At 52.0% G+C, this 18,222-nt stretch overlaps 2 protein-coding genes across 2 annotated transcripts; one reads left to right on the top strand and one right to left on the bottom strand.

The window, feature by feature from the left end:
* The first annotated feature begins 5,475 nt into the window (after positions 1-5,475).
* Positions 5,476-12,156, top strand: TUBB1 (tubulin beta 1 class VI). The gene is given in 5 exon segments (XM_002915516.4): positions 5,476-5,710; positions 8,497-8,605; positions 9,059-9,169; positions 9,281-9,914; positions 9,916-12,156. Coding segments are annotated over 5 exon segments (1,371 nt in total). The 5' UTR covers positions 5,476-5,653; the 3' UTR covers positions 10,376-12,156.
* A 1,828-nt stretch (positions 12,157-13,984) lies between these two features.
* On the bottom strand, positions 13,985-17,878 carry ATP5F1E (ATP synthase F1 subunit epsilon). The gene is made up of 4 exons (XM_034639845.1): positions 17,755-17,878; positions 17,342-17,461; positions 15,616-15,742; positions 13,985-14,136 (listed from the first exon to the last, which is right to left on the bottom strand). The coding sequence occupies exons 2-3, from the start codon at positions 17,371-17,373 to the stop codon at positions 15,619-15,621; spliced, it is 156 nt and encodes a 51-aa protein (XP_034495736.1). The 5' UTR covers positions 17,374-17,461; positions 17,755-17,878; the 3' UTR covers positions 13,985-14,136; positions 15,616-15,618.
* Positions 17,879-18,222: the final 344 nt, after the last annotated feature.

Below are 18,222 nucleotides of genomic sequence, written 5' to 3'. Positions count from 1 at the left end.
GGCGAGAGGGCTGAGAGGCTTGGTTTTACCCTAGCTGCAGCTAGTTCCCCAGAAGGCAGTGGACGAGGTCTGATTTTTGTTTCATGAGATCCCTCTGCTGATGCCGGGAGGGTGAAATGGAAGGAGGCTGGGGCGGGGTGTGTGTGTGTGTGTGTGCAGTGGGGGCTCCCACAGTCACAGATGGGAGAGCTGGTGGTGACGGGGCAGGGATGCTCCTGGAGACGCAGGGAGAGGGGACCTGTGGGGCCACGTACCTGGGGGGGGGGGCTGGTGGACCGACCCACTTACAGACCAGAGATGAGGAGGAAGGTGAGCTGACCGTGCGGACCCCTCGGATGCCCAGCTGGAGGTGGTCTGGCCAGCCTGCTTCTTGACTCCTCGGAGTGCACCCCTCAGTGTCGGGGTCCGAAGCCCCGTGACTGTCTCTGGTTCTGCCATGTCATCCCAGGATCTGAGCTTGTCCTTCCCCTCCCCAGGCCTCAGACTCTACCGCACGATGGAGAGAACCATCACCTTGTTCAAGATCCGGCCCGAGGGGGCGGCGTCTAAGACGTGGCGGAGACCTTGTCAAAGGCCAACGAGAAGGGGGTGGTGCTGTCCTGTCTCTGCATCCCTGGGGTGTAGGGCCCAAACGTCCCACTTCTCCGAGGTCCCTCGAGCCCCCAAATAGTACTCAGCCAATATTTGTTGGGTAAACGAATGGATTCCTAAGACTTTACAACAGAGGTTTCTTGGACAAACACTGGGCTTCAAAAAGTATATATTTTTGTTTGATTTCAGCTCCAGGTACTGAACCATACCCTGCTTATCTCTGTTCCCGCCACTGCACGTGGCTTATCAGGACCCGCACACCTTGGGAGATGGGAGAGATGCAGTTGAGAAGGTTAATGTGTCCACGCAGCTCGACATTCACAGCCGCTCAGGGGCAGTGGTGCGCGCCGCGCGCTTCCTCCTGCAGATCAGAGATGCCACAGCCCGGGACGGGACTCGCGGCGTCCCCGCAGAGGTGGCACGGCGCTCGCGCTCTCGGGGCCCAGGGGCTGGGAAGGAGACGAGGGCAGCCCAGCGGGTCCACGTAGCGCAGGCGGAACAGCGCACTGCAGCGGTGCGGGCGGAGGTCTGACCTCGGTGTCGCCTGGCAGCCCTGATTAGTGAAAACCAGAGACATCTTCCTCGTTCTCTTCCCTGTACTTACTGCTTCATCCCCCCAGAACTTTCCTGTACCGTAAGAGAACAGCGAAGGCAGAGGACAAGAAAGCAGAGCTCAGTTCATCTGACGATCTACGCACACGCGCTGACTCACTCATAATGGCTCCTCGGATGTCACTTTCTTGCTAAGACATTTGGAAAAATTTCTGCTTCTGAATCACAAGCAAACACTGTAATTCAACAATCTTCTCTGAGTTATTCAAGGAACTTCAATGCACTCAGAGGTGGAAGGATCAGGGGCGGATGGAATCAATGAAATCTCTGAGTACTCTGTTTTTCTCCTAATTATATTTCATTTGCCCAGTGGAGGTGGGGGGGAGCTCCATCTGACCCCGGAGGGCCATCTCCTGGGGGAAGTCTGGAAACAGCCGATTTGGGGTTTCTGGGTGACACTTGGTTTTTCTTATCATCTTAGTTCTGTTCCCATAATAGAGCCAAGTGTCATGCAGGAAAAGGCTCGCTACCACCGCGTCTTCTCGTGGACGGGCGGCCACGGCCTGCCAAGGGAGAGAGGGTGTTTCAGCGAAGGGTGGGCCTGGTTGTCCTTCTTCGTCCTCCCGGTGTCCTCGTTGTGCGGCATCACACCTGCTCAGGGAAGCTCTCGCTCCTGCCCTCTGCCTTCTTGGGCAAAGCTCACTAAAGCTCTGCCCTGAGCCCTCATTCCCAACCTGCCTTCGCCACAGCCCTTCCTCGTGGGGAGAAAAGGCGTTTTTCACTCATCACAGATGGTCCCCTCTAATCCTTTGCTGCCGTTCAGGGCTGGGGGTCACCTTCAGCTTGGCTGGAGAACAAACCCTGGGGAAGGCCAGCCTTTCAAGGGACAGTTTACCTGCGTTGGGGGAAGGGACCGTTTCTCTTGCTCTGGGAAAGCACGTACCTCCACCCCCTTCTCTGGCTTGTGTTGGCAGTCAGAGGAGAGCTCCTTCTGCAGGGGAGCGGGTCCCTGGGTAAATGAAATGGTGTGAACCTACTACTTGCCCCCCTGCTCTGTCCACACAGTTTCGACCCCAGAGCACAGCCCTCTGGGCCCTGACACACCGTGGGCACTCTGTTCCTAGGTATTGAATGAATGGCGCTGTCCACACATCTTTCACTTCCATCCTGCGAAGCCCATGTGAAAAGCACTGCCTGCGAGGGGATGTTGGGGGTTAACCCCGGTGTGCTCTGTCTTTCCCGCAAACCTGGGACTCAGGAACATCATCCCATTCTACAGCTGGGAAAATACAAGTTTTGGGAGGAGGTGGCCTCCCTGAGCTGCTGGGGCTGCCAAGCCTCCCTACCCCGATCTGCCCCTCCCCTCACAGCGGCCAAAGCTCAGCACAGCCGCCCAGACTGAGTCAACACTGCCAGGGAGCCAGGAATCAAAGCAAACAGGGCTCGTCTCCTCTCCCCCCAAACTTTTTTTTTTTTTTTTTTGCCAACTGCCCCATTAACAGAAAAACCTTTTAAGCGCCCATCTGGAAACCTGGCCTTTTCCCTCCCTGAGCAAACTGAGATGACCAAGAGGAATGTGCTCCAGGGTGAAGGTTTGGCAGGGGGACCCCAACACACTGGATCCTGCTCATACAGCAAAGAATGAACACAGAAAGATCAAAAATGCCCCTTTGGCCCAGCCCAGTGGTCCCCGCGGCGGCCAACACGGGCCCCTTTCAGCAGCCCTGCCAGCCACTGCTTCCCGTAATAGCTCGTGCGGTCGCTCCTTCTACAATCCGGCCCTGACATCCAGCTTTCTTGGAACAGTCTACACTTTCAGCCTAGACCACCTCTTAGGGGCCAGAGAAAAAGTCCTCGGGCATCATGCCCCCACCTCACCCATCAGGACATACTCGTGAATAAATACATTATTGGCTTAAAGAAAAATTGCCATTCCGAGCATGACTGCTCAGACTTGCCCAGCTGTTAGTGTGCACTCGACAAACATTTGCTGAGGCCCTCTCCTGTATCAGGCACTCTGGGGACTCAAAGGTGAAATGACACGGGCTGCTCCCAGGCCGGCGGGGAGACAAGGCGTGAGGCTGGGTAATTAGCAAACAGCCGCACAGATGGCTGTGAACTATGGTCCTGCACCTGTGGGGGGCTCCCACCTAGGATGCTGCTGCTGGAGATCCTGGGCTCTGCCTTGGAGTTTTGCAGTCCCATGAGCAGGGGGAGGGTGGGGAGGGCGGGTGAGGGGTCAGAGGGAAGAGCAAAGGGGCGAAGGTAGGCACGGGGTAGGGTGTGACTGTCATGGAAGCTGAAAGGTTTATTCTGTGTATATATGTTTTTAACTTGTGAAAAAAATACTGCTAAGTACACGCAAATTTCTTCCTTTTGAATTTACACTTTCTTCTCTTTACCATCGGGGGTGGCAGGGTTTGGACCAGATCCATCTGTCGTCATGTGGTCATTCAGATTGGAGTAGAAAAACATTCCAAACTCAGAGATGTTGTTGGAGCATTAATCTTGTGCTCCGTTTGCAAAGATTCACCAATTGTTAACATTTTGCCACATTTGCTTAACCGGACTCTCGACATTTATCACATTGTTACTGTTCTTGCCCAACTGTTTGCGAGTGAGCTGGGGGCAAGGTGACTCTTGTCCCTGAGTATTTCGTCCTGTCTCTTGAAAACAAGAATTTCCATGTGTGTAACCCATCCATGATCAAATTCAGGAAATACAACATGGATACAATGTGATTATTCAATCCACACAGCGTGTATTCAAATTTCATAGCTGTCCCGGTAGTTCCCTTAGGGCAACATCTGCTCTGGTCGGGTCCCCGACCCAGGGTCATGCAGCGCTCTCAGTCGGCACATGGCCCATGAGGTCACTGGACAGTGGAGGACAGGAGCAGCCCTGGGCTGGCACCCACGAGACAAAGTCCTTCTTCCTGCAGGGACCACTCCAGCTCCTTTTACTTTGTTAAGTATTTTCCAGCAAAAAGGCCACTACAGAGCAGTCAGGGACTTTCCTGTCCAGATCACTGACCTCCCTTCTTGGGCCTCACCAGGCCTGTGGAAAGTGCACAGGGTTTAGGGCTGCCTGCCAGTCAGCGTGATGACAGGCAGGGCCGGCCCCTCAGCCGAGGTCACCTGTCCGGTCAGAGGCGGGGGAGGGAGCACCAGGGGACTCCGGGTCTGAGTGCCTTTGGTCCTGCCTTTGAGTCCACGTCCTGGGGGCCGGAGTCTGCCACGGGGAGCTTCTCCACCAGCTCAGCGGCTGCCCGCGTCTGTCTCCTTCATCTCCTTATCCCTGGCTCCGAATGACTGCCCAGCGCACGGCAGCTCCGGCTCTGCAGCTGTTCTGAGAATGGGGGCCTCGGGAGCTTGGCAGACACGGGGGAGAGGCCTGGAGACGCAGGTGTCCGCTGGGTGCGGCTGCCCGCTGGCCTGGGCCTTCAGGAGAGAGGTACTGGTCTGGGCAGAAGCTCTACGGTTTCTGGAAGAGCAGAGACTGGCACGTAGGGTGGCAGCAGAGGGCAGGTGGCCACACACCTGTGGACGGCCCAGCGTGGAGGGATCGGGAGCCCTGACAGCACCGGCTCTCTGGGGACCAAAGTCTGGCAAAGGGGCTGGAGGGGAAGCGCGGGGCCACGTTGGGAAAGGCCTTGATGGAGAGCCATGGAGTTGAGATGCGTCTCTTGGTAGCGCTTTCCCAAACGCTGAAGAACCACATGTTGCCTTTACAACTTGGACCAAGTTCGAAGGAAACTTTCTCTTATTATCATTTTACTATTATAAATATTAATTATTTTTTCCTATTAATATTAAAGTAGACAATGTAAAAATAAAAACTGTCCACCCATGTTCCCCCAAAGGACCCCTCAGTGCCAACAGGGGCTGTCAGAGTACTCCGTAGGAAACACAGCTGAAGACACGGGAGCCACGGCCACTTCTAAAGCAAGGTAGGGACATCTCACTGGCTATGACTATGGTGAGGTCACTTCATGCTCTGGGATAGCGTGGCCTCACCTGTCAAGCGATGGGTTTAGGCAAAGGGTTCCTAATAGTACAACTGGCTTGGTCAGGGAGAGCTCTCTGGAGGTGGTCCGGTCACCCCATGAGCTGGGAGCTGTGGCTGGGTTGTCATGTCAGGAGCCCCATCCCCATCACCCGGAGTCCAGAGCCAGTGCCGGCACCCAGAGTCCACCACGGCCAGGCCCACACCTGGCACAAGACCTCTAGGCACTGTGCACAAAGGCAGCATTTGGTCTTGAACTCTAGGAAGTGACTGGGCAATATTATGTGTTTGGAGAGGAAGAAACACCCCCTTCACCAGGATGACAGGCAGAGAGCAGAAGAGAGTAGAGGCTGGGCCTCTGGGCAGTGGACACACCCTTGGGTCAGTCACACTGGGACCAGCTTGGTCAGCTGGTCCCATCATTGCAGTGACCAGAGTCGTGTCGGGCTCCCAGCAGCCAAGGGCATCTCTCTCAGAGACAGAGGGTTCCGTGAAGACCTCAAGGATGCGTGAAATCGTACATATTCAGATTGGCCAGTGTGGGAACCAGATCGGAGCCAAGGTAAGGAAAGTTCGAGGACTAGCTTTCCTATGGTCCCTGGGTGTAGCCAACTCAGAAAATACCCTAAGTCAGCAGGGAAGGCAACAAGGTCAGCAGATCGCATGCACTTGCTGAATACTTGGCTTCATTAACCGATGCCCATAGGGAAAGAGACAAGGGGGTAGTAGGGCTGAAAGGGTTAACTTAATTCATGCTAATTTCACCGCCACTTGGGGGGGGGACCCTGCTTACTTCCATGACCCTAGCAATGAACTTTCATATCTAAAGACAGTAGTTTATCTCAAAAGTGTCCCAAAGTTTGCTGGGCAACTTTTTACGCCATATAACTAAGACGTCTTTCCATCCCCTCCCTTGTTTATGCTACAAAGTTTAAAAAGATCCACATCTGTTCCATTTAGTAAGAACAGGAGACTAAGGAGGTGAACCTAAACATTTTTGGGTGCAGTAGCAGAAATAATTAAAATACACTCTCTGGAATATACATGAGTGTGTCTCCTTCCCACCTAAATTTTTGTACAAAGTGCCTGGTTCAGTGGCTTACACTCAGAGATGACACAGCCCAACAGGTCTCCAGCCCGGATTTCATCCCTGGCTTTACACACTTGTACTGTGTTAACAGCCAGATTCTGATTGCTCCCTTTGCCATTTTGAAATTACTTTCACTAGTATGAATTGTATTAAAAATGTAATCGCATTGGGGCGCCTGGGTGGCTCAGACGGTTAAGCATCCGAGGCTTGGTTTGGGCTCAGGTCAGGATCTCGGGTCATGGGATGGAGCCCCGGGTGGGCTCTGCACTCAGCAGGGAATCCGCTTGAAAGATCCTCTCCCTCTGCCCCTACCCCCACTCTCTCTCTAAAATAAATACAAAGGAATAAATAAATGAATAAAGCTTTAAAATTTTTTTAATTGCATTAAAAGTTAAATTTTTTAAAATTGTGGTAAAACACACACTGTAAAATTTACCATCTCCATCATTTTTAAGTGTACAGTTCAATAGTGTTAAGTATATTCACAGTACTGTGCACCCAATCTCAAAATAATTTTCCTTTTGCAAAACTAAAAACCCTGTCCCCATTAAATACTAACTCCGCATTTCCCCTCCCCCAGACCCTGGCACACACTCTTCCACTATCTAAGAACTTGAACTCTTTTTAAAAAAAATTTTTATTTATTAATTAATTAATTAATTAATTTATTTATTTAGAGAGTGTGAATGGGAGGTGGGGGGGGTGGGGAGAGGCAGCGGGAGAGGGAGAGAGACTCTCTAGCAGGCTCCACGCCCAGCACAGAGTCCAACTAAGGGCTTGATTCCACGACCCTGAGATCAGGACCCTGAACCGAAATCGAGAGTCAAATGCCCAACCGACTCAGCCACCCACGGACCCCTGAATTTGACCTCTTCTAGGGACCACATAGAAGTGACATCACATGGTATGTGCCCTTGTGCGTCTGGCTTGTATCCCTGAGCATTATGTCCTCAAGGCTCAACCACGTTGCAGCCCGTGTCCGAATCTCCTTCCTTTTCATGACTGAGCATAGGTTGTTTCCAACTTGGAGCTGTTGTGAGTAACGCAGCTATGAAAAACAGTCTTTTAATGTAGGTGTTTAAAACCTGGGGCAAAGAATATTACTGCTTGAAGAGAAGTTGCCATCTCTCCATGCCACGGTGATGAGAGCTCCGAAGTCGAACACACGGAGAAGCGGGAGGCACCAGCCCCGCGCTCTGAAGCGGGAAGATAATCTGGAGGGAGGCGCAGGAGAGGAAGTGCGGGTCCAGATAGGGTCTCAGCTCTTCCTCCAGCATTGTGCTGTCTGGCGCTTAAAGCCCCGGCGACCACTTATTATATGGGGCCATAAGAACTGTAAGAGACGTTTAGTTTGTGGTGATATAGAACTTAAATTTATTTATTCTTTCAGACTCTGAACAGTGCTGGTAATTTACTATAAAACAGAGTCTGGTTAATGAGACCACGGCCAGAGCAGAGCCATCACTTATAAGATATGGCTGGGAAAACACCCTTGGGGATTTTAACATAAATGAATATATTTTCATTGCACTTGAATATGTCCTTCTCTAGGACAATGAAAGGGGCCATCTCAGTAACTGTTTCCATATTAAGAGCTCTGCACACAGCTATATTAATAAATACTGTATGTGTGATCGAAAGTGTCATATGTTTCAAATAGTTACAAGAGCTGTGCATAATCTTGAATTGTGTGCATACCTGATCATGAAAAATGCACACGGCTAAAAGCTGGACCTGGATGTCCTAGTTATGGGCTTTTTGGAAAACTGCATGAAAATAAATCCCCAAGTGAGGGAGATATTATTGTGAAATCAGATAAGAATTCAGTCTATTTTCATTTAATGGGATCTATACTTTACTAGCTCCAAGCACCAGAAGGTGAAATTAGAGATACCCGGTCTGATGCAAATTGTAAAACGACAGCTTTAATGTATACCACGGCCTCCATTTAATAGGAGCAAAATCCAATTTAATATTTTATGTGTTGGCATTTTATTTAAGGCATTCAGGTGGGTATAAAACACAGTCTTCATATTCACGTTTAGTGGAAGCAAGAGCAAATTACGCCGAGGAGCCGGCACTGACAGAACGGGCCTAAAGGCATGTCTAGGAAAGGGGGCTGCCAGACAGACCCCTCCGGGCAGGCCCAGCAGCACTCCCCTCCTGTCCCTCTGGCCAATCTGCTGGCTCACGGTACCCGCCCCCTGCCCTTTTCTGGGGTCCCTCTGTACACTGGCCTCCTCTCTTGCTGCTTACAGTTCTGGGAGGTGATTGGCGAGGAGCACGGGATCGACTCGGCCGGGGGCTACCGCGGGGACTGCGCGTTGCAGCTGGAAAGGATCAGCGTGTACTACAACGAGGCCCACGGTAGGACGCTGTGCTCTGGTGGCGATGCCCACCAGCCCGGGGAGCACGGTCAGTCAGGGTGATGTCCAGGCAGCGCAGCGGGATCCCGAGACTGGCGGGCCCCCAAGTCCCCTCTAGGGCAAGGGCCCCAGAAGAAGGCGCTGAGTGGGGTCACGTGTCTTAACCCGCGCTGCTCGAGCACCAGCTTTCCAGCTTAGTTCTTAAATGAACTTCCTGTAGGGGGCAGGATCTCTGTCATGGGCCAGACGACAAAACAACACAGAAAATGATGGATAACGTATTTGGAAGGTATTTTATAGATTTGTGCACTTGTTGGGGTCAAGGATATCATTTCAAATGTCTTTCTTCTAGAAATACCTTTCTCCTGACGGGTATCACAAGGTTCTATTTTGATGAAACATTAACTTTAAGAAAAACAACAGTTTGCTGACTTCTTCCTATTTTTCTACACAGGTAAGAAATATGTGCCCCGGGCGCTGCTGGTGGACCTGGAGCCCGGGACGATGGATAGCATCCGATCCGGCAAATTGGGAGCTCTCTTTCATCCGGACAGCTTCATCTACGGTAGGTTCTTCTGCAAGGGGGCCCCGGGACGAGGTGAGGGCGCCTCCTAGTGGTGCCCCGTCTGCCCCGCCCCCACCCGGGCAGCCCGGTAAGCGGCCTCCCTCCGCACAGGGAACTCCGGGGCTGGCAACAACTGGGCCAAGGGCCACTACACAGAGGGCGCCGAGCTGGCCGAGAGCGTGCTGGACGCCGTGCGCAGCGCCAGCGAGGCGTGCGACTGCCTGCAGGGCTTCCAGCTGGTGCACTCGCTGGGCGGCGGCACGGGCGCGGGCATGGGCACGCTGCTGCTGAGCAGGATCCGCGAGGACTTCCCCGACCGCATCCTGAACGCCTTCAGCGTCCTGCCCTCGCCCAAGGTGTCCGACACGGTGGTGGAGCCCTACAACGCCGTGCTGTCCCTGCAGCACTTGGCGCAGCACGCCGACGCCTGCTTCTGCATCGACAACGAGGCGCTCTACGACATCTGCTTCCGCACGCTCAAGCTGGCCGCGCCCAGCTACGGCGACCTCAACCACCTGGTGTCGCTGACCATGAGCGGCATCACCACGTCCCTGCGCTTCCCGGGCCAGCTCAACGCCGACCTGCGCAAGCTGGCCGTGAACATGGTGCCCTTCCCGCGCCTGCACTTCTTCATGCCCGGCTTCGCGCCGCTCCCCAGCCGCGACGGCCGCCAGTACCGCGCGCTCACGGTGGCCGAGCTCACGCAGCAGGTGTTCGACGCGCGCAACGCCATGGCCGCCTGCGACCCGCCGCGGCCGCTATCTGACCGTGGCCTGCATCTTCCGGGGCCGCATGTCCACCAAGGAGGTGGACGAGCAGATGCTCGGCGTGCAGAGCCGGCACAGCGGCTGCTTCGTGGAGTGGATCCCCAACAACGTCAAGGTGGCCGTGTGCGACATCCCGCCGCCGGGGCTGAGCATGGCCGCCACCTTCATCGGCAACAGCACGGCGGTGCAGGAGCTGTTCGGCCGCGTGGCGGAGCACTTCTCGGCCATGTTCCGGAGGAGGGCGTTCGTGCACTGGTACACCAGCGAGGGCATGGACGTGGGCGAGTTTGCCGAGGCCGAGAGCAACATCCACGACCTGGTGTCCGAGTACCAGCAACTGCAGGACGCCAGGGCGGTTCAGGAGGAGGAGGGAGAGGGCGTGGGGGAGGCGGAAATGGAGCCGGAAGACGGGCCGCTCGAACCCCGCGGAGCCGTGTGAGGTCGGCTGCAGCCCGCACCCTGCAGCCGTCCCGCCGGCTTCCCACCCGGCGCACCGCAGCCACCGGGGTCCGCACGCACGCACACACGCACGCGCGAATGCGGGGTCCTTCCGCTGGCACTGGCTAACTCCAGACTTCGATATTCACTGCACTCTATTAACTGGTTTTTAACAGCAAAGTGAATTTGTCTTGAAGCACACCTCCTTTGCTTGAAAATGTTGATCGGGTAGTTACTGCATGCACAGCGCTGGGCCGGGCATCAGGACCACGCGTGCGCAGTGTGCACAGCCACCGCGGCCGACTCCCCTCCCCACCCTTTCGTGGCAGCGACGAGCGTCCTGGAGCCTAGCTTGGCACCCTTGCTAAGAGTTATGCCCCAGGCTGTGTCGTGTGCGCTGCCCAGCATCCTACCTCCTGGTGCTCGCTGGCCTCCCGAAAAGCCAGGTGACTAACTGGTACGTGGGGAGCTGTGCAGCCGAGGCAAGTGTGAGTCAGCATCCACTAGTATTGAATCGTGTGGACCTTGTGTGCACGTCAGCGTACTAACTGGAAAGGGAAAAAGGGAGAAAAAAAAAGTGGCAGTGCTTTTCACCAAAATACCTGGCCAACCGCCCCCCCAACGACAGGCAAAAGTCACCAACCCCAATCCTCTGATCTTCGTTTTAACATAGATGTTTAGATTCTTACGGGTGTTGCATTCTGGGAATTCATTAATCACCATCTTCGGTCTTCCTTGTAAAGGCTGTTTCAAAATGCCCTTTTCACTTTCATTCAGTAAACACCTTCTGAAAGCCTCGGTAGCCTCTGCTCTTTCAGAAAGGGCACCCGGTGCGGTGCGCTGGGCAACCATTCAAATGCAGGAATTCGGCCACCGCAGTGTCCTTCCTCCTCCAGGAGGACATTGTCTCATTAGGGAACTTTTACAGTTCAAATTAATTTGCAGAAGTTGCCGTAAATGTTTGCATGATGACACAGCTTTGGCCATTACCTGAGTTTAATCTGCTCACATTACAACAGGACCAAATACACAGGAGTGTCATCAAATCATCCATAACTTTTTAATTACAGTTTACCTATTCTGACATACCACAGGGTAAATCCCTTCCAGGGCCATAAGGGTCTTAACGGCCTTCTAGAATTACCACTGAGCTCTCCTATTTGATCCATGGGTAGCCGCAGTGGGAAGAGCCTCTGACACTCCCTGCAGGAAATATTTACTTGCAGGCAACTAGGTTCTCTCCGACTCCTGTTTGTAATCTGCAGTCAGGTAGCAGGTGGGGGGGTGCCACTGGCGGCTCAGTCTGAGAAATGTCCCTCCTTCACGTATGCATCGTGAGCAGTAACGAAATATGTAGGGAAAGAAAATGAGGTCCTGCTGTCGCCATCGTGACAAGCCTTCTATTTACAACACTGAAAAAACTTTTTAACACTTTCTACTTGTGGCTCAAGCACTAAAAACAAAAGCAGATTTATTAAGAAAACGTACCTATATACTCTCAGTTTGAGGTTCCTAACTTCTCAAGAGGCTAAAAAGACGTACGACCTTTGATGTTACAAGAATTTATACACGCTTCCACTAGCACTTTCCTTCTCAAATCTAAAAAGGCAAAATCAAATAGATACAAGGAACGATACAGATCTAAATTAGAAAAAAAAAACCCTGCTGATTTCTATTACTGTCAAGATTTTTGTTTGCTCAATAGTAATCATTAAAGTACAAGGAAATTCAATTTTAAATGGCTAAATGGCTTTATTTCAGACTAAATAAATTCCTTTTCTTGGAGCCTAACCGCCCAGACTGATTAATTTGAGTAGTTAAAAATATTTCAAAATGTATCTCACCATCCTACTCTTTTGTATGGTAGACACACACACACACACACACACAAACCCACTAGAAACCAAAAGGAATCTGTCCCCTCAGATTTTGAGGAGCCTATTCCTTTAGCAGTATGGTTGCCATGGCGACACTGGTCTCAGAGACAGAGACATGGGATCAGAATTTCAGAGCTTGTCCGGTTCCTTCAGTTCACACACAAGAACCCCGCGTGAACAGAGATTAACGACTCCCTCAGAAATCACTCAACTAGTTAGTGAAATACCCACAGCCAGGTCTGATCAGGGTCCCCTGGCCGTCTGGATACAGCAGACTGCCCAGCAGGCCTGGACACTGGAAGTTTACTTTATTTTCTATCAGTTCAGGATTTTTAATCACAGAGAAAGAGGCTCAAAGAATCTTTGCTGGGCAGTAAACCTGTCTTTTATTCAGTTGCTTTACCCCTTTCCCTATCACCAGCGCTGACCCTAAGTCTCACCTTAAATACCCCATCTGCCATCCTCACTGGTGACTTCTCTCTAGTTACCTGGCTGCAAAGAATTCAGCCCTTTGCCCATCGGCTTTGCTCCTCTATGAAAGAGGCCGGACAGCCTCGAGATTCATAGATTCCTATCCCTGTAATGAAAGATGCTTCCTAGTACCCTGATTTTAGGGACCGAGGTGCTGACAACCTTGGTGCTCTGACTTTAGAACAGCAGACCGGCCCAGGCAAAGAGCTCCCAGGGGCCCTCACGTGGCTACTGCCCAGTGCCCCGGCTCTCACACTCCATCCAGGAGCACCTCCTTGCCTGTCCTGGGCCAAGAATTAAATAAAACCTACATACAGGTCAAGTGTCCTGGGGCAGGAAATCGCCTGCAGAAGGCCGAGAACAAAGGCATTCTCTTGGGCGCCTCCTCGGCACTGCTCAGTGGCCCCCAGAACTTATTGTTAGCTTAAGTACCATGGGGAGAACTGGTCCTGGCATAGAAGCTGAACCGTGTTTCAAAATTTCCTGTTCAAATTTCTTTCTCTGTTTTCCAAAACCGTTCAGATCAAGCAGTTTAACTCTGCAGTGGGTGTTTTACTCAGCCCAGTGCTTCCAAGTTTCAAAGGAAGATAAAAACAAAACACTTGCAACGTGTCTTCACGCCTGAGCATTTAATGAAGCAGTGAGTCACTGCAAACCCCATGGAGCAGCTGCCATGCTCGTGCCCGGGGCCTACAGGCAAGAGTCCTGAAGACTGAACTTCAGCTCGGCCCTCGACTCCATGAGCAAGGTACTGAACGCGGCCCATCCCCCATGGGGAGTGCTCCTGGGACAGAGATTCATTTACAAAACAACGTGAAGCACATTTCTTGCTGAAATTCCGACGTTAGTGGTTCTTCTCCACGGGTTTTAAGTGTACAAAAAAAAATGAAGACCACAATCTAGTTATTTCTTTCCTTCTAATCTATGCTTTTAGTAACTATTGTCATTTAGGCAAATGGCTAAGCTGGCTGCGCGGGAGAACCAGGCCAGTGGGTAATAAGCCATCCGCCACTCGGCCGTGACTTCTGCAATTCAAAGATAAGGGACAGTGAGAGCCTCAACAAGAGGCTAATTTTGTCAACTGATATGAAAAAGAGAACTTTCTATCCCGAAACATTTAAAACATCTTTTGTCTCCCTCTGCTCACTAGACAGTAAACCTGCTTCCCCCACCTTAAGACGCCGTAGTCCCTACGGTCCTAATCCTGCAGGTGTGGACAGTTCCTATGACAAAAAGTCCAAAGGAAAACAAAAACCAACAGCAAGAGTGAACCATACTTCGATTTATTGGCATTGTCAATCTAGAACAAGACAGGGCTATTTTTCCATGCAGGGAGATCGTTTGCACACTGCCGTAACATGTACCCACACATCTTCACCGCAGAAAATGCAGTGTTCGAAGCTTTAGTCAGGGTCTAGGAGGAGAGAAGAAAATGCAACAGTTGCTAGTCCTTTGTGTTTTCTTTAAAATCCAGCATGAACATGGGCAATGACTTCCTTGTCACGAACTGTATAACTCTGGCGTCACTTCACATGGCTGATGCTGACCCTTGGCTCTTGGCTGTAAAAACTGCTGGTTCACGTGCATGGCCTTAGCTGAACAGGAACTTCCCTTCTAAGTAGAACCAAGTACTCTCTGGGCAACAAAGAAACTACTCTCCCTTTAAAAAGACACTAAAAGCCCCCTGTGTTCAAGGGCTGGGAGCATCCCCTGCAGGACATATAGAGAGCAGGTGTGTTTTGTTTAACTGGAGCTGGACACTACACTTCCTGACCCCAAGGACATCACAAGGTCAAGGGAGTTCGATGCTGAGTTTGGCTCGGCTCTCCTGCAGAGGCTCAGTGATTTTCTCAGCTAGCTCATTGTTAAAACAAAACAACCCAACATAAAACCAGGTCTCATCACTTAGAATTATGAGATGAGACAGAGAGCCCCTAGAAAAAGGACTACATTCAAAACTCCGCATCTCCAGACTCATAATACAATATTTACTAATTCAAAATGGAAATGAAAAGCGCTTAGGGGAGACAGCTCCAATAAGTAAAATTGCTCATAACCACGAGATGCCAAAGGATTCATACTGATCATACTTCCTTGCCGCTGCAGGTCTGACGCCTTTTTTTAAAGCAAAACAAGAAAATTAAATCTGAAAAACATCTCTCTGGTTATTTGCCTTGCTTATCTTCGAAATAACAATGTCAAGAAAGAGGCTTAGAGATCAGATCACTTTAGTAGTTGGGAGCCAAGAGTCAGAACTTATCAACTGTACAAAACGGTCTTTTATGGCACAGGATGTAACTCTACATGGCTCACATCTCTGGAGAAGTAAAATGAACCAGACCCTCCGAAAGATCATAAATTTAGCAAAAAACAGTTGTCACTGCAGGGTCTTGCAGATGTTACTGCTTGATAACATCGCAGGACCCTTGCCTGCGCTTGTAGCCCTCGTGTTCAGGAAGCAGTCATTTGTGAGAACATTAGCAGATGTGGGGGAAATGAAGACGTAAAGAACTGCAATTTGTCATGCCCCTGAGCTGTTACGTAACTCTGACAGCAATTACAAAAAGTGGGGAGTTAATCCTTCAAATTATTTGATGTTGTGCAGACAAATGAAACAGGTTTAATTAAAATAAGACGGTTCTCTACCTAAGTACTGCTAAATGAGCTGAAAATCAACGTGCCAATTACTTCTACTTGTCAGGGCCCGAAACGAGATTCTTTTATGATGCCACAGGACTCCTATCACCTGTATGCTTCAAATTACTACCCACTAACCAACATATGAATGTACTGATTGACCAAAAAATGGACAGAATTCAAAACTAAAATTACTTTGTTTTGAAAGTGCTCTAAGAACTTAAGATGCAAGTCTTCTAACCAATCAGTAACTTACAGATTACTCCTTTTTCACTTTCACAATTTTTACGGTGCTGCCGGAAGTCTTCTCAGCATTTGCTTTGAACTCTGCCTTTAGTGCATCTCTCACTGCCTTTGCACAGATCTGGGAGTATCGGATGTAGCTGGAGAAAATGAAAGATGATATAAAGTTAATTACCAATGATCCAGCCAGACTGGTCATGTTACTATTGTTTTTTCTTCCTATACTTTTAATTTTGGTTTGATTGTACATTATTGTGGGACTGGGTTTAAAATGACTAGTGCCAAAAGCAATCTACACGGAGAAAAAGTCCTGAAAGAAATGTACCAAAGTCTTAACTGGTATTAGGATGGGTAATCTTTGCTTTTTCCTCTTTTGTACCATCCTAATACATGCTAATTTAAAATACAAGATTCATAGTGATTTTTAAAAATCCCACAGCATAAGAAATAGACCAAAATGTTCTTATGAGAGACTATAATAAGTGATGTTTTCCCTCATTTCTCTAAAAATTTTTTCCTTACACTATTCTTACAAGGTAAATACATACAATTAAGAGAAAAAACTATTTGAAATTCAACAATTCTTCCTGATTATTTAAAGGTTTTCTTGAGAATATTGGATTTTGTTTCCCAAGTCTGCCATTGAAGACACTTTCCAATCAAGGTTTCTAAATGAAACCTTGCAGAACATCCTTAGTTCTAACAAAATATCTAACAGCCTGCTTCCTGTTTGGTAGATGGACTCACATCGACATCTTATTTTCCAAAAAATAATGTCAGCTCACTTTTTACACTTTTTGAAAACAGGAAGGGGGGGGAATGCTGCTATTTTCTCATGTTTCAGATTTGTTTTTTTGGGCCAGAGGCAGGCATCCCAGTGCCTCGCGGAGGGCGGGCTGACTGGGCTGACCTTCAAGGCTGCTCACTACTTTATCCACCTGGGGACACAAAAAAATAAACAGCAGGATAATGATGCCTGTCCACTGACGGTGGAGGAGGGACAAAGCAGGGACTGCCACACCGGTCACTGAGCAGGTGCTTAGGAAAAGGTCCGTGTTACTGGGGCCGCAGACCTGCCAACTGGACAAAACTGTGCTTGACCTCACAAGGCGGGAACCCTGGGGCTGCTCAGCCGTCCCAGTCAGGTCCCCCCCCCCAGGGGGCTACTCTAGTCAAGTCACAAGGAGTGCCCCCCGCACCAAGGTGCATGGCCCAGTGGGTACACGAAGCCACCAGGTGTGAGGGCGGCGCCCATGGCTCCCCCGTCACTGGAGGTCGTGTCTTCCGACGGGTTCCACACGTGAGCTTCCCGAGGGCCCCCACTGCCCTCTGTGCCGTGCACCGAGGGCCTGCTCCCCTTTTACCGGGGAGGCAGCCCGACAGCGACGGGAGTCAGTGTGTAGTAAAAACACGTGTGTACTGGACACGAAGGCCCGCGGTACGGGCTGGGGTCATACTCCCAGGGCCCTGTCCCGAGCCTCTGGCGCCCCGACGGGGGAGGGGGGCGAGGACCCTGCACTCAGCCTCTGCGGAACGCGCGGCGGGGGCCCGGCTACACCCCGAAGGCTGGGGCACCGCAGGTGCTCGGCCCGCCGCCCACACGCCGCGCACTCGAGGCGCCCCCGCCCCCCGCCATCTTGGGGCCGCGCTCCCCCGGCCCCGACCCCCGCCGAGCGTGGCGTGACCTCCGACCGCGAGCCGCGCCGCTGGCTCCCCGCACCCCCGAGGCGCGGGTCTACCTGAGTCCAGCCTGTCGCCAATACGCCACCATGATGTCGCGAGGGTTGGCGCGTCGGGTCGAATCGCGAGGACGCCTCAAAGTCGGCTCGGCGCACGGCCCAGCGGCAGGAAGGTCAGCCCTGGGAACCGGAAGAGGCGGGACTCCGGACCTGCCAATCTCGCCGCCTCTTGCCCCGCCCGGCCTCCCGAGCAGCCCCTGTTGCCCCGCCGCGGAATCCCCCCCGACGCCGGGAGCCAATGGGGGCGGGCGGCCGGGGCCCTCGGGTGCCAATCCCCGGGCGGGCCGGCCGGCCGCGCCCACCGATTGGCTCCGCGGACGCCTCGAGCGTGTGCCTCGCGGGCTTCCGTAGTACCCCGGCGGGGCCGCGGGGGCCGCGGGGGCCGCGGGGGCCCGCGCCGGGCAGAGGCCCACCTTCAGCCTGGGGTCATGGCCGCACCCCGGCGTCGGCGTGGAGCACTTCGCCCCCCTCCTCCGGGGACCGGTGGGCAAAAGGGAACCCGACCCGTACAGCGCGCAGGCCTCCGGGGCCACCCGCGACCGGCGACGGCTTGGGCTAGACGGCCGGGCCTGGGCGCTACGGGAAGGGGCGTGTGCGCACGGAGCGGTGACTACACAGAAACCGTGAGCAGGAAACACGGCGTTACGAGGAAGTTTTCACAAACTAGAAACCTAACTTCCATCTGTAATGCTAGCTAGGGTAAGACGCCCCACGGTCCAAGTGTAACCTGTGAACACTGTCTCAGTTCAGTCCCCCCAACACAGCTGCTTGCCGTGCCTACGAGATTTGCGTAGGTAAAAGCCACAAACTACCAGCTACTTCACTACACTGGAAAACCAAAGTTTCTAGAATTTCTCATTAGATCAGAGTAAAAAAAATCA

The sequence above is a fragment of the Ailuropoda melanoleuca genome, chromosome 13 (assembly GCF_002007445.2).
Source record: "Ailuropoda melanoleuca isolate Jingjing chromosome 13, ASM200744v2, whole genome shotgun sequence".
NCBI lineage: Eukaryota > Metazoa > Chordata > Mammalia > Carnivora > Ursidae > Ailuropoda > Ailuropoda melanoleuca.
This window is presented reverse-complemented; position numbering and strand designations above follow the sequence as displayed.